This window comes from Leptonychotes weddellii, chromosome 12, assembly GCF_054177405.1.
Source record: "Leptonychotes weddellii isolate Sample4059 chromosome 12, ASM5417740v2, whole genome shotgun sequence".
Taxonomy (NCBI): Eukaryota; Metazoa; Chordata; class Mammalia; order Carnivora; family Phocidae; genus Leptonychotes; species Leptonychotes weddellii.
Window position 1 is genome coordinate 33,057,529 of NC_138380.1, and position 15,875 is coordinate 33,073,403.

Genomic DNA, 15,875 nt, shown 5'->3' on the forward strand with positions numbered 1-15,875 from the left:
ATTCCCTATGCTATACCTTTTATCCCTGTGACTTACTCATTCTATAACTGGAAGCCTGTATCTCCCACTGCCACTTCACCCATTTTATGCACGCTGCCCCCCCTTCTCTGGCAACCACCAGTTTGTTTTCTGTGTTTATGGGTCTGTTTCTGGTTTTTGTTTGTTGATTCATTTGCTCTTTAGATTCCACATGTAAATGAAATTGAAATTTTTCCTTCTCTTTCTGGCTTACTTCACTTGGCATAATATCCTCTAGGTCTATCCATGTTGTTGCAGTTGGCAAGATTTCAATCTTTTTTATGGTTGAATAATGCTCCATTGTGTGTGTGTGTGTGTGTGCGCGCGCATACATATCATTGTATGTATATAAAATATATATACTATATGTATTCCATTGTGATTGTGTGTCTATATATATATACATATATATATAGACACACACACCACATCTTTATCCATTCATCTGCCAACAGACACTGGGTTGCTTCCATATCATGGCTATTGTAAATAATGCTGCAGTAAACATAGGGGTGCATATATTTTTTCAAATGTTTTCATTTTCTTTGAGTAAATGCCCAGCAGTGGAATTACTGGGTCATGTGGTATTTCTATTTTTAAATTTTTGAGGAATTTCCATACTGTTTTCCCACAGTGGCTGACCCAGTTTGCATTCCCATCAGCAGTGTACAAGGGTTCCTTTTTCTCCACGTTTTTGCCAACACCATTCTTGTCTTTTTGATTCTAGCCATTTTGGCAAATGTAAGTTAATAGCTCACTGTGGTTTTGATTTGCATGTCCTGAATTAGTGATATTAAACATGTTTTATGTATCTGTATGGTCACCTGTATGTCATCTTTGGAAAAATGTCTACTCTGGTCCTCTGACCATTTTTTAATTGTATTGTTTGGTTTTTTGGTGTTAAGATGTATGCCTGAGGAGACAGATATACAAAAATGTTGCTAGGACCCATGTCAAAGAGATTACTGCCCATGTTTTCTTTTAGAAATTTTATGGTTTCATGTCTCACATTTAGGTCTTTAATCAGTTTTGAGTTTTTTTGTGTGTATGGTGTAAGAAAGTTGTCCAGTTCTATTCTTTTGCATGTAGCTTCTAGTTTTGCCATTTATTGAAGAGATGGTCTTTTTTCCATTGTGTATTTTTTGCCTTCTTTGTTGTAGATTAATTGACCATTTAGGCTTGCATTGGTTTCTGAACTCTTTTCTATTGATCTGTGTGTCTGATTTTGTGCCAGTAACATACTGTTTTGAGTAGTACAGCTTTGTAGTAGTATATCTTGAAATCTGGGATTCTGATATCTTCAGCTTTTTCTTCTTAAGATTCTTCAGGGTCTTTTGTGGTTCCATACAAATATTAGTATTATTTGTTCTAGTTCTGTGAAAAATGTTGTTGGTATTTTGACAGGGATTGCATTGAATCTATAGATTGCTTTGGGTAGTATGGACATTTTAACAGCAGTAATTCTTCCATGGGTATGGAATATCTTTCCATTAGTCTGTGTTGTCTTCATTTTCTTTCAGCAGTGTTTTATAGTTTTCAGAGTACAGGTCTTTCCCCTCCTTGGTTAAGTTTATGCCTAGGTATTTTATACTTTTGGGTGCGATGGTAAATGGGATTATTTTCTTAATTTCTTTTTCTGCTACTTTGTTATTAGTGTGTAGAAACACAACCAATTTCTGTGTGTTAGTTTTGTATCATGAAACTTTACTGAATTCATTTATTCTGGTAGGTTTTTTGTTTTTGTTTTTTTTTTGGTATAATCTTTAGGGCTTTTTATTTATACTATCATGGCATCTGCAAATGAGAGTTTTATACATTTCCTTACCAAGTTGGATGCTTTTTATTTCTTTTCCTCGTGTGATTGCAGTGGCTGGGATTTCCAGTACTATGTTAAATAAAAGTGGTGAGAATAGACATCCTTGGCTCCTTCCTGATCGTAAAGGAAAAACTTTGTTTTTCCACCATTGAGTATGATGTAAGCTGTGGGTTTTTCATATATGGCCTTTATTATACTGAGGTTTTTCCCCTCCTAAACTGACTTTTTTGAGTTTTTATCACAAACAGATGTTGAGTTTTGTCAGACGCTTTTCCTGCATCTGTTAAGATTTTTATCCTTTTTGTTGATGTGTTGTATCACATTGATTTGCAAATATTATAGCATCCTTGCATCCCTGAAATACTTCCCACTTGATCATGATGAATGATCCTTTTTTTCAATGGATTGTTGAATGCCATGGTTGGCTAATATTTTGTTGAGGATATTTGCATCTATGTTTATCAGCAATGTTGGCCTATAGTTTTTTATTTTTGTAGTGTCTTTGTCTGGTTTTGGTATCAGGCTGATGTATCTTGGCCTTGCAAAATGAATTTGGGAATCTTTCTTCCTAGTCAAGTTTTTGGAATAGTTTGAAGGGTACAGGTATTAACTTTTCTTTAAATGTTAGAATTCACTTGTGAATCCATCTAGTCCTGGACTTCTGTTTGTTGGGAGTTGTGTTTTTTTATAGCTGATTGAATTTCATAACTAAAAAAATCAATATGCAGATTTTCTATGTTTTAATCAGTTTTGGAAGATTGTATATTTCTAGGAATTTATTTTTTTTCTAGGTTGTACAGTATTGAGCATATAATTTTTAATAATCTATTATTTCTCTTTCATTTCTGATTTTATTTATTTGAATCCTCTTTTCTTTCTTGATAAAATTGATAAATCTTTAGCCAGACTTATCTTTTCAAAGAAGCAGCTCTTGGTTTTATTGGTGTTTACCTTTGTCAGGTCTCTTTCATTTATTTTTGCTCCAGTCTTTATTATTTCCTTTCTTCTACTAACCTTGACCTTTGTTCTTCTTTTTCTAGTTTAAGTTTAAGGTTAGTTTGAGCTTTTTCTTGTTTCTTGTGGTAAGCCTGTATCACTATAAATTTCCCTTTTAGAACTCCAAAGATTATTTGGGCCATTGTGGTTTTGTTTTCATTTTTCTCCATGTACCTTTGATTTCTTTATCAACTCATTGGCTGTTCAGTAGCCTATTGTTTAATCTCCACTTGTGTTTTTTCCAGTTTCTTCCTTGTGACTGATTTCTAGTTTCATACCATTGTGGTCAGAAAAGATGCATGATAGGATTTCAATCTTAAAATTTATTGAGACTTGTTTTGTGGACTAACATGTGATCTGTCCTGGAGAATGTTTCCCATGCACTTGAAAAGAATGTGTATTCTGTTGTTTTGGGATGAAATGTTCTGTGTATATCTCTTAAGTCCATCTTAAGATGGTCTAATGTGTTGCTCACAGACGGTTTTCTTGTTGATTTTCTGCCTGTATAATCTATGCATTGATGTAGGTAGGGTATTGTTAAAGTCCTGTTTATGTATCACTCTGTTTTTCCATTTATGTCTTGATACTTTATGTATTTAGGTCCCCCAATGTTGAGTGCATAGATATTTACAATTTTTATATCCTCTTGTTGGATTGACCCCTTTATCATTATGTAGTACCCTTCTTTGTGTTTTGTTAGTCTCTGTTTGAAGGTCTACTTTGTCTGATACAAGTATTGCCACTCTGACCTTTTTCCATCCCCGCTTCCATTTGCATGGAATACCTCTTCTCATCCTTTCACTTTCAGTCTGTATGTAAGTCTGAAATGAGTCTCCTCATCCATTCTGCCATCCTTCATCTTTCAATTGATGCATTGAGACCATTTACATTTAAAGTAATTATTGATAGGTATGTCCTTATTGTCATTTTAATTTTTTTCCTGTATTTTGTAGTTCTTCTGTTCCTCCTTCTCTTGCTCTCTTTACTTGTGACTGAAGACTTTCTATAATATTACACTTGATTTTCTTTATTTTTTATCTATTCCCTTGCCCACTCTCATGCGCTCTCTCTCAAAAAAAAAAAAAAACTATTGTTTAGGCATGTGGTCATAGGTAGTAAGACTATAAAAGGCAATGAAGAGAATGATTACCATGAAAATCAGGATAGTGGCTACAATTACACAAAGGGATGAAGGATGTCATCAGGGAGGGTCATGCTTCCAGGGTGTAGGCAGTGTTTCATTTCTTGACCTGGATGGTAATTACTTGGATGTTCACTATATGATTATTCTTTAAACTGTAAATATGTGTTTGATGCAAATAAATTAAGGAGCTGAACCAAAGAATTTGAAATGGACTGAGGTACATACTGAGAATAAATCCATGATATTGTTATTGGTGATTGTATCATAATGTTGAATTAACTTGAATGATTTAGAATACTCCATCCAGATAGAAAAATTTACAAGAAGCACTTTTTAAGAGACTGTCAGGAATTTGCTAGCCAGTTTACCAGAATCTACTAGTATATAATTTAATATGAGGCAAATTCTGCTTTTACTATGTTCAGGAAGATTATTACTGGATTAACCACAAAAAAATTCCATCTATAACATTAACAGCTAACAATTTTGAGCACTTGCCATGTAGCAAATATTGATCAAGCATTATAAATGCATTATCTCATTTAATCCTGGAAACAACTCATAAGTGTGGGCACCATAATTGTCCCCATATTACACAGGTGAAGGACAGAATCAGGTTTTGATCCTCATCTCTCTGATTCCAGAACTCTTGTGCTTAGTCCCTATAATCCTACTTGAGGCTAGGGTTATCTAATAGTGTATATGTTATTATTGTTACAGATACTCATTTATTCTAACTGGTTATGATTTGAGTATTCAGATTTGTGTTCAGCAGCAAATGTCAGCTAAATGCCAGGCATTCCTATGGCCCCTGTCTGCTGGATCTTTTGCTCTGTTTAGCAGCTTGATACCTGTGTCACATATGTTTGCTGGCATCTTTATTCCTTGGAACCTAGTGTATTATGATATTTCAGGTATCACCAAACTTAATTCAACTTTACAGATCTTTTTTGTTATATGCCTCACCCAAACTACATATTAAGCTGCTTCCTGGGTGGCTGCAGTACTGGAAATTACCTCTTGGAGTGGCTCTTTTCACTGGCAGAGTTGCTAGCTATTCCTTTCAAGAACCAACATTCATCTAGAGGTCATTGTCAGAGGTATTGAGTCTTTTTACAGATATGGACAATGAAGGCCATCTTGAGTTATTTCCTTATACCCTCATAGCTCTTTTGTTGAGTTCTTAATTAGTTCATATTGTTTTTATCATATTATACCCTGCCATATACTCTCAAATGGTGATGGTGGTCATTTCTATAAAATGTTAGGCATCGTGCTCTTCATAAAAAATACAACCCCTATTTATTGCATTCCTTTTCTGAAAAATATCAACTTTGTTATTTTGACTTATAGTGCCTTTTTCAGGAGCTTAACCTTCTGTCTGTAGTTTAACATCTCCCAGTGGATCCAAAGGAAAATGGTAGCCAAAGTGTAAGGAAGAGAAGCTGGAAAGGTTCTCTCTGCCCTTTATACTTCAGAGAACCAAGATTCTATTTTTACCCAATTACTCGCCTATATTTTATTTCCTTTATTTTTCCAATATGTTCTCATAAATTTTTTAAAGGAAATTATCAAAGGAAATGGAATATGTCTGAAATTTAATTTTATTATTGCTTTACTATCTGAACAGGCTTGGGTCCAATAAAATCCAGTTTCCTTTATCCTTACTTGCTGCTACATAGATTGATAGTTGTAGGTGACCAGCTTTATACAATAGTAGAAAAAAGAAGGTACACAAAACCAGAAATGACTGTTTTTGGACATGAGAAAAGCTCTTGCACACAATAAAAATTTTTCATAAGTTTAAGAATACTATTTATGATGTTCTGTTGGTTCCTTTAAATTACTGAGACAAATTGAAGTGAAGTCCAAGGACATTGTTATATTGACTAATGAGGTTTGATTTGTGAATGCGTTCTTTTATCTACAAGGACAGTTTTCAAAGTGTGGTCTGGGGATCTGAGACCCTTCCAGGATCTCTGTGGGTGAAAAATTATTTTAATAATACTAAGATGTCATTTGTCTTTATTACTCTTTCTCTCATGAGTGTAGAGTTTTCCAAACTACATGGCATGTGATGTTACAACAGCCTGTACACAAAAGCCCATATAAGAATTCATCTGTCCTCTATTAAACCAGGCATTAAAGACACTTGAAAAAATGTAAAGCAATACCTCACTTTTTATTATCTTTCTAATCTAGACTTTGCATCTTAAAAGTATAATTTACATTTTTAAAAAAGCCTATTGCAGCATGTTAAATAAATGAATTAATGTTTTTTCACTACTCAGTTTAATTTCAAATATGGTACTAAGGTCTTCAGGGCCTTCAGTAATTTTTAAATGTGTAAAGGGATCTTGAGACCAAAAATTTAGCCAATGATTTTTATGATCTTTTTGTCTTATACTTTGTTTTATCCTGTAAAAGTTGAACTGAAAATCATCTATTTTTAGGTTGCTACAGACCTCAGGAAAGATCAGATTACTTGATGTTGGCAGCTGCTTTAACCCATTTCTGAAGTTTGAAGAATTTCTAACTGTTGGCATAGACATTGTACCTGCTGTAGAGGTATGCATAGCTCTGTTTTGTTTTGAGACTTGAAGATATTGAAAAGCTGTCTTTATAATCCTAAAATAGCAAGTTTTTTCTCTTTGAACAAGTTGGTATGAAATTTCTATTCAAAAGCAAATAAATATTCCATTAAATTTTTGAGCATTTAGTTGACAAATTGGTACTGGTCAAAATAATACAGGTTTTTATTTTGTTTCCTGTTTATCTATTGTTGTAATCAAGAGACTTTAGTAGATTGCAAAGATTTCCAGATAGCTGTTAGGTTTGGGCTTTTTGTTTGTTTGAGGTATCTTTTTCTGAAGTGTACTGTGATGTAGCGCCGTTATGGAATAATGTCAAGAGCAAGGGCTTTTGAGACAGTTAAAACTTTATTAAATCCCAGCCATTTGTACTTAGTAGGTGAAACTACTTAAAATGTTTCCCCTGCTTTTAAAATTAGATTTTTTTTCTTAATGACAAATTCATGTTTGCCATTCTACTTTTGATAAGGCATTAGGCACCAAAATTTTTTACAAATTGCATTTTTAATGTTATAAAGAAAGAGAATGTGTTACAGTGTAAATTTTTCACTGTGCTGCTATATTCCTAGCACCAAGAATGCCTAGTACATGAAGTACTCATTAACTACATCGTGAATAAAAGAATAGAACCTTATTTCAACCTGGGGTTGCAACTCTGAGCCTGTTCTCTTATCTATATGATGGGGTTAGTAATGGACCATATTTCATAGGACAGTTGTAATGTCTAGTTAAGAAGTATTTAAAACACTTAGCACAGTGCCTATTACATAGTGAATGCTAAAGATATGTTTGCCATTCTTACTGAAAAGTTCCAGAGATTGAACTTTCATATGAATCCTTTGAATTTTGATGAAAAAATGCTAACAAACTATTACCATTATCTCTACTTCTGAAAGGTGTACAGATGTTTGCTTTATGGTAAAATAGCTGATCTTAGCTTATCACTGCAAAGAATTCCTGTGCCATCAGGACCTATACTTCTAAAATGCATTTGGCTTTGTGCATGGATTTTCTTCTTTCCTCAGGACACACATTAGAGATATCCTTTAGGGACTGCTGAAATAAGATAACCATTTGATCTAAACTTTGGGCTCAAATAAATATTAAATTTGTTTATATAGAGAGCCATAAACTTTAAACTGTAAAGTCATTGGGGAAGACCACAGAACTTCTTTATATAAGTTCAGTAGTAGAATCAGAATGCTATAACTAATTTTAAAACAAAGAGACTTTCACTTCCAGCCAAAATGGAGTAACAAGGACCAGATTGATCTTTCCTCTACCTAAAGCAACAAAAAGTGGACAAAATATAAGTAATTTACAAGACATTGAATATCGGGTGATAAAGGATGATGATCACTGAAAGACTAAAAACAAATAAGTTGAGCCCTACTTTTGCACCAGCATATGGCCTTCAAAGAGTTTCTAGGACATGACAGAGAGGGAATCCCAGGCAAAGCCCAGCTGATTCCCTGAGTTGTGGAGGTAGAGCTGAGAGTCCTAAACCAAGGCAGCTAGGGTTCAGAGAACAGAGTACTAATTATGTGATAGCCAGAGGCAGAGTCCTCCTTGAGTACTCAGCTGAGTACTGGTCAGTACATGACATGTGTGAGAAAACTACATGAGACTCGAACTGCACTAGAAAGGAGTCGAGGTTATAGTGCCTGGCACTTATATAGGGTGAAAATAGTACCTGTTCCCATCAGCCATACTAGAAACCTAAACAATCACAGTGCATTAAGTATGAGTACACAGAAGAGTCTTACCTGAGTACTAGAAAATATTTAGCCTTAGACTGAACAGTGGTCCAGTCCCACCTAACAAATCTTAGAAGACCCAAAAAGATCAGAGTGTCTCCAGGTAATTGAACTACATCCCAGAACAAAGCTCAAGAATATTCATAGCAGTACAATGCCATCCAACACCCAACAAGGTAAAAATCCATGTTAGACATCCAATAAAGAAATAACCAGCCATAATCAACAAAGACCAACCCTGAACTGACATAGATGTTAAAATTAGGAAACAAGGACATAAAATAGATACAGTATGACCGTATTCTGTATGTACAAAAAGTTTAGAGACCTAGAACATACTTAAAAATACCAAATCTAACTTCTAGGGATGGATAATACCATGTAGGATATGAAACACATACTAGATAGAATTAAGCCCATTAGATAATGCAGAGGAAAAGTTAAATTGAAGACATGACAATAGAAACTATCCAAAATTAAATATGAAAATAATTTTTTAAGTTGGAAGAACATCAGTGAGCAATGAGATAATATCAAGTGGCCAAATACAAGCATAATTGGAGTCCCTCCCACAAGGCAGTGAGATTAAAGAAATAATGGCCTAAAATTTTCCAAATTTGATAAAAGCTATAAATTCACAAGTCCAAGAAGCTCAATAAGCCCACAAGCTCAAGAAACAAAATTACACCAAGGGACATGGTAATCAATCCCCCCCCCCAAACACATACACAAAATCAAAACACAGTGATAAAGAGAAATTCTTAAAAGGAAACAGATTTTTTTAAAAAGACATGTTAAAATACTGAAAGATAATAATTTGTCACCAAGCAAAACTATCTTTCAAAAATAAAGACAAAATATTTTTCAGACATTCAAAAGCTTCAAGGATTCAACATCTGCCAATTTACATTTCAAGAAATGTTAAGGAAGAAGTGCTTCAACCAGGTGAAAATACATATCTACACAAAATGATAAAGAACATACATAGTTGTAAAAAAATGTAGTTTTTTTCTTTATTATTTAAACTCTCTAAAAGACAACTGACCATTATTATGGGTTGAATTCTTTCCTGTTCCTCCTTGGAAAGATATGTTGGAGTCTGACTTCTGGTATGTTACTTTATTTGGAGATAGGGTCTTTACAGAGATAATAGTTAAAATGAGGTCATTAGGGTGGGTTCTTATTCAATATGATTGTAATATTCTTATAAAAAGAAGTCCTGGCTTAGAAAAACACACACGCACGCAGGGAGAATGTCATGTGAAAGCAGAGGGGTGATGGTTCTACAAGCCAAAGACCATGAAGATTGCCAACAACCAGTAGCTAGAATAAAGGCATGAACGGATTTTCCTTCACAGCCCTCAAAATGACCAACCCTGTAGACACCTTGATCTCAGACTTTTAGCCTCTAGAACTGTGACAAAATACATTCTGTTTAAGCCACCCAATTTGCAGTATTCTGTTATAGCAGTCTTAGCAAACTAATACATCCATTTAAACAAGAATAATATGGAGTGTGGTTTATAAGTTAAAAATATGACAGTAATAGCACAAAGGATGAAATTAGAGAAATGGAAATATATGCTATTTTAAGGGCATTATGTTATATATGAAGTAGTGAAATACTTGAAGGTAGACTATTAGTTAAAGATATATACATTAAATCCTAAAGAACCACTGAAATAAGAGTTAAGGCTAATAAGCCAATAGGGGCAATAAGATAAAATCATAAATTCATTTAATTCAAAAGATGGGAGAAAGAAGATAAAGGCTATAATGAAGAGATGGGACAAACAAAATAAGTATAGATTTAAACCTTAGTGTATCAATAATTACATTAAATAGGCTGCAGTCTTGATCTCCTGGCTGTGGAGGCCAAGGGAGCCATGTATTCCTTGTTCTATGGCACTGTAATAGTGTCACCCAGAAAGCAGATCAAACCCCCTGTCTGGCATCTCAGTTTTTGCAACTGCTGCCAGGGTACATCACTGCATCCCTGGCTCTGGTGCCCAGTAAGGCTTACACTCATGGGTCCCACAGAACTATAATCAATGAAGAAAGTTCCTTAACAGCTCTGCCCTCTAGGGCACAGCAAGAGGCATCAGACCTAGGAGCTCAGGCTTCCTGTGAAGGAAGATTATTAGCTAATCATCACGACTACAGCCTGAGTGGCAGACTTCTAATTAAACACACATCTTGGGTCTGACTATAATCCTTTCCAGAGACTTCTGTGGGTGGGCCCTATCTTTGAGCTCACTCTCTGCTGTGCTCCCAAGTGCCAGTGCCTGGAGGGGAGCTGTACATGCATCTGGTGCCCCAGTTTTTGTAGGTGCCTTCAGGGAACACCCCTTGATCACCTGGCTCTGGTGCTGGGATAGGGGGTGGAGGACTAGCATTCCTGGGCCCCATGGGACTGTGGCACTTGGAGAGATTTTTCTTGGCAGACTAGCAGGCTACCACCCCCAGGGCACTGCACAGACAACAGACTGAGGCACACTCCCCAGTCTTTCTGTGAAGGAGGTGTCTTTGCTTGGTCTGGGGCTTTGGCCTTAGTGACCTCCTTCAGATTTGGCACACATTTAGTGTCATACAAAGCTGCTCTCAAGGAACATAGGCTCAGGACACCATCTTGCATTCTCCGTTTGCCTTGCTCCACCTCATTACCATCACCCAAAAAAGACCTTATACACTTTTCTGGAGCCCTGATCACTTTGCCACCCAGGGGATACCTCCAGATGGCCTGGTTCTTATGGCCAGTGGAGGCTTACATTTGTGGTCCCACAGGACTGTAATATATTTACATACTTTTAAAAGCTGATGCCTGGAGGTCTGGCTTCCAGTCAGCTTCAGTCTAGGTACTGAAATCATCCCCCACCAGGACGCTGACAGGTCTTGGCACATCCTCAACTACTGGAAGCTATTAAAAATGTAATAGGCTGCTTGGACAAGCATAAAGGTTTGAAAGACAAACAAGAACTGAGACAGAGTTGAATAACAAGTTTCATCTCCTACACGAGGCCACTCCTTCAAGACTGGAAGAGGTTGTGGTGTCATCTGCTATATAGAAACCAACACAGAGAGTCAAGTAAAATGAAGAAAGAGGGGAATGTGTTCCAAATGGGAAGAAAAAAAAAAAAAGATAAAACTTAAAGGGAAAAAAATTAATGAAATGGAGATAAGTGATTTACCTAATAAAGAATTCAAAGTAATGGTCATGAAGATGCTTACAAAACTGGAGAGAGGAATGAATTAACACAGTGAGAACTTCAACAAAGAGATGGAAAATAGGAGAAGGTACCAAGTAGAAGTCACAGAGCTGAAAAATATAACTGAACTGAAAAATACACTAGAGGCCTATTTCAGCATGAGACTAGAAGCAGCAGAAGCATCAGTCAACATGAAGACAACACAGAGCAGCAAAGAAGAATGGAAAATGGAGAAAATATTAAAAGCAGCAAGCAAACAACAACTTACTGCATACAAATGAACTCCCATAAATCTATAAGCAGATTTTTCAGCAGAAACTTTACAGGTGAGAAGGGTATAGCATTTTATGTTCAGAGGACTGAAAGAAAAGATACTGCCATCCAAGAATACTCTACCTGGCAAAGCTATTCAGAAGTGACAGAGAAACTATAAAACACAGATGGAGGAAGATGAAGATGACACAAAGAAATGGAAAGATATTCCATGTTCATGAATTGGGAGAACAAATATTGTTAAAATTCTATACTACCCAAAGCAGTCTACAGATTTAATGAAATCCTTATCAAAATACCAATAGCATTTTTCACAAAACTAGAAGAATACTAAATTTTTATGGAACCATAAAAGACTCCAAATAGCCAAAGCAGTCTTAAAAAATAAAACTGGAGGTATCACAATTCCAGATTTCCAAGTTATAATACAAAGCTGTGATAATCAAACAGTAGAGTACTGGCATAAATATAGACACATGGATCAATGGAATGGAATAGAAAACCTAGAAATAAACCCACAACTATATGGTCAATTAATCTTTGACAAAGTAGAAATTTATATACAATAGGAAAAAGTCTCTTCCATAAATGGTCTTGGGAAAACTGGGCAGCTACATGTAAAAGAATGAAACTGGACCACTTTCTCACACCATACACAAAAATAAACTTAAAATAGATTCAAGACCTAAATGTGAGACCTGAAACCATAAAAATCCTAGAAAAGAGCACAGGCAGTCATTTCTCTGACATGGGCCATGACAACATTTTTCTAGATAAGTCTCCTAAGGCAAGGGGGGAAAAAAAGCAAAAAAGAAACTTTTGGAACTACATCAAAATAAAAAGTTTCTGCACAGCAAAAGAAATGATCAACAAAACAAAAAGACAAGCTACTGAATGGGAAGATATTTGCAAGTGAAGGGTTAGTATCCAAAATATATAAAGAACTTACAACTCAACACCAAAACCACAAATAATCTTATTTAAAAATGGGCAGAAGACATGAATAGACGTTTCTCCAAAGAAGACATAACAGATGGCCAATAGACACATGAAAAGATGCTCAATATCACTCATGAGGGAAAGGCAAATCAAAACTACAATGACATATCACCTCACACCTGTCACAATGGCTAAAATCAAAAACAAAAGAAACAACAAGGGTAGGCAAGGATGTGGAGAAAAAGGAACCCCCATGCAGATGGGAATGCAAACTGGTGCAGTCAATGTGGAAGACAGTATGGAGGTTCCTCAAAAAGTTAAAAATAGAACTGCCCTACAATCCAGCAATCACACTACTGGGTATTTACCCAAAAAATACACAACCACTAATTCAGACAGCTATATGCACCCCTGTTTATAGCAGCATTATTTGTAATATCAAACTATAGAAACAGGCCAAGTGTCCATCAATAGATGAATGGATAAAGAATAAGTGATAGGTAGATAGATAGGTAAATATGCAATGAAATATTCAAAGGGTGCCTGGGTGGCTCATTTGGTTAAGCATCTGATACTTGATTTCAGCTCAGGTCTTGATCTTAGGGTCATGAGTTCAAGCCCCATGTTGGGCTTCACAATGGGTGTGGAACCTATATCTCTCTGAGAGAGAGAGAGAGAGAAAATAAATCTTACTCAGCCATAAAAAGGAACAAAATCTTTCCATCTGTAACAACATGGATGAAGCTAGAGAGTATAATATAATGCAAAGTGAAATAAGTCAGAGAAAGACAAATACTGTATGATCTCATACATGAAATTTAAGCAAAACAAATGAGCAAAGGGGGAAAAAAGGAGAGAGACAAATCAAGAAACAGACTCTTAACTATAGAGAAAAAACAGAGTTATCAGAGGTCGACAGGTCCAAGAGATGATGGGGATTAAAGAGTGCACCCATCATGGTAAGAAAATCATTTTGGGCGTAATTGAGGAAATTTGGTATGTATTGCTTATTTAAAATCCAACAGTAAATGTCTTAGGTGTGACTTTTTAAAAGAAAAAGTGGAGGAGAGAGTTTCCAGACAAGCAAAAGCTAAAGGATTTCATCACCACTTAACTGGCCTTAGGAGACATGTTAAAGGAACTTCTTTAAACTGAAAACAGAAGGCACTAATTAGAAAAAATTATTATTTTTTCCTATTATTCCTATTTTCCTATTCCTAAATTCCTAAATTCCTATTATTAAGAAAAAATAGGAAAGAATACATCTCACCGGAAAGGTTAATATATGGTAAATATAGTGGATTAATCACTTATAAAGATTAAAAGACAAAAGTAGCAAAAATAAGTGATTATAATAAAGGACACACAAGATTAAAAGATCCAAAATGTGATGTGAAAAACATAAAACATGGGGATGGGTAATAATGTTAAGCTTTACAATGTGAACAATTTAAGATGTTATCAACTTAAAATAGAGTGTTAGAGATCTGAGTTCTGTCTAAGCCTCATAGTGACCACAAAGCAAAAATTTATAGTAAATACACAAAAGATAAAGAGACAGGAATATAAGCATACCAGTAGGAAAGTCATCAAACCACAAAGGAAGAGAGCAAGAGAAAAGAAAGGAACAAAGTGGAACTACAGAAACAGCCAGAAAATATTTATCAAAATGGAAATAAGCACATACCTATCAATAATTGCTTTAAATAGGGGCACCTGGGTGGCTCAGTCATTAAGGGTCTGCCTTCGGCTCAGGTCGTGATCCCAGGGTCCTGGGATCAAGCCGGGCATCAGGCTCCCTGCTCGGTGGGAAGCCTGCTTCTCCCTCTCCCAATCCCCCCTGCTTGTGTTCCTGCTGTCGCTCGCTCTCTGTCAAATAAATAAATAAAATCTTAAAAAAAAAAAATTGCTTTAAATATAAATGCATTAATTTTTTCAATAAAACTGTTGAATGGATAAAACAAGACTCATCTGAAAGACTCACTTTTTTTTTTTTTTAAGATTTTATTTATTTATTTGACAGAGAGAGAGATAGTGGGAGCAGGAACACAAGCAGGGGGAGTGGGAGAGGGAGAAGCAGGCTTCCCGCCGAGCAGGGAGCCTGATGCGGGGCTCGATCCCAGGACTCTGGGATCATGACCTGAGCTGAAGGCAGACGCTTAATGACTGAGCCACTCAGGCGCCCCTGAAAGACTCACTTTAGATGTAAGGGGAAATACACAGACAAAAAGTGAAGGGTTGGAAAAAGATATTCTATGCTAATGAAGTCCAAAGGAAAGCTGGAATAGCTATACTTTTATCAGACAACAGACTTTAATGTAATAAGAGACAAGGTTATCAAAAATGATGAGTCAATCCAGTGAGAAAATATAACATTTGTAAATATGCATTCAACATAAGAGCATCTATATGTATAAGGGAAATATATATTTAGATCAAAAGGGAGAAATAGCAATACAATAATAATAGGGGACTTTAGTACCCTACTTACATCAACAGATAGCCCACTGGTCTTAAATGACACATTATACCAGATGGACTTAATAGGTATTTGCAGAACACTTCATTCAAAACAACAGAATGCACCTTCTTCTCAAATGAAAGTGCAGCATTTTCCAAGACAGATCATAGGTCTTGGAAATACTTGCATTATATCATATTTAAGAGGATTAAAATCATATCAACCACCTTTTCCAACCACAGTGGTATGAAAGGAGATATTTACACAAAACTAGAAAATTTACACATGTGAAGATTAAACATGCTATTAAACAACCAGTGGGTCAAAGAAGAAATCAGAAGAGAAATAAAAATAATTTGAGACAAATGAAAATAGAAATGGAACACACCAAAATTTATGGGATGCAAGAAAGCAATTCTAAAAGGGAAGTTCATAGCCATAAATGCCTACTTCAAGAAACAAGAAAAGTTTCAAACAACCTAACTGTACACCTCAAGGACCTAGGTAAAGTACAAAAAAATGTCCAAAGAAAGAAGGAAATAAAGATCAGAGCAGATGTAAATGAAATAGAGACTAAAAAGACAAATAAGATGACTGGATAAAGAAGATGTGGTATATATATACAATGGAATATTATGCAGCCATCAAAAGGAATGAGATCTTGCCATTTGCAA

The 15,875-nt window shown here is 35.5% G+C and overlaps 1 protein-coding gene across 1 annotated transcript in view; it reads left to right on the plus strand.

Moving 5' to 3' along the window:
- Positions 1–15,875, plus strand: part of SAMTOR (S-adenosylmethionine sensor upstream of mTORC1) — a 91,334-nt gene that overhangs the window by 62,477 nt on the left and 12,982 nt on the right. Inside the window, exon 4 of the mRNA XM_006729665.2 lies at positions 6,428–6,542. Within this exon, the coding sequence (XP_006729728.1) occupies positions 6,428–6,542 (115 nt within the window). The remainder of the gene's footprint in view (positions 1–6,427; positions 6,543–15,875) is intronic.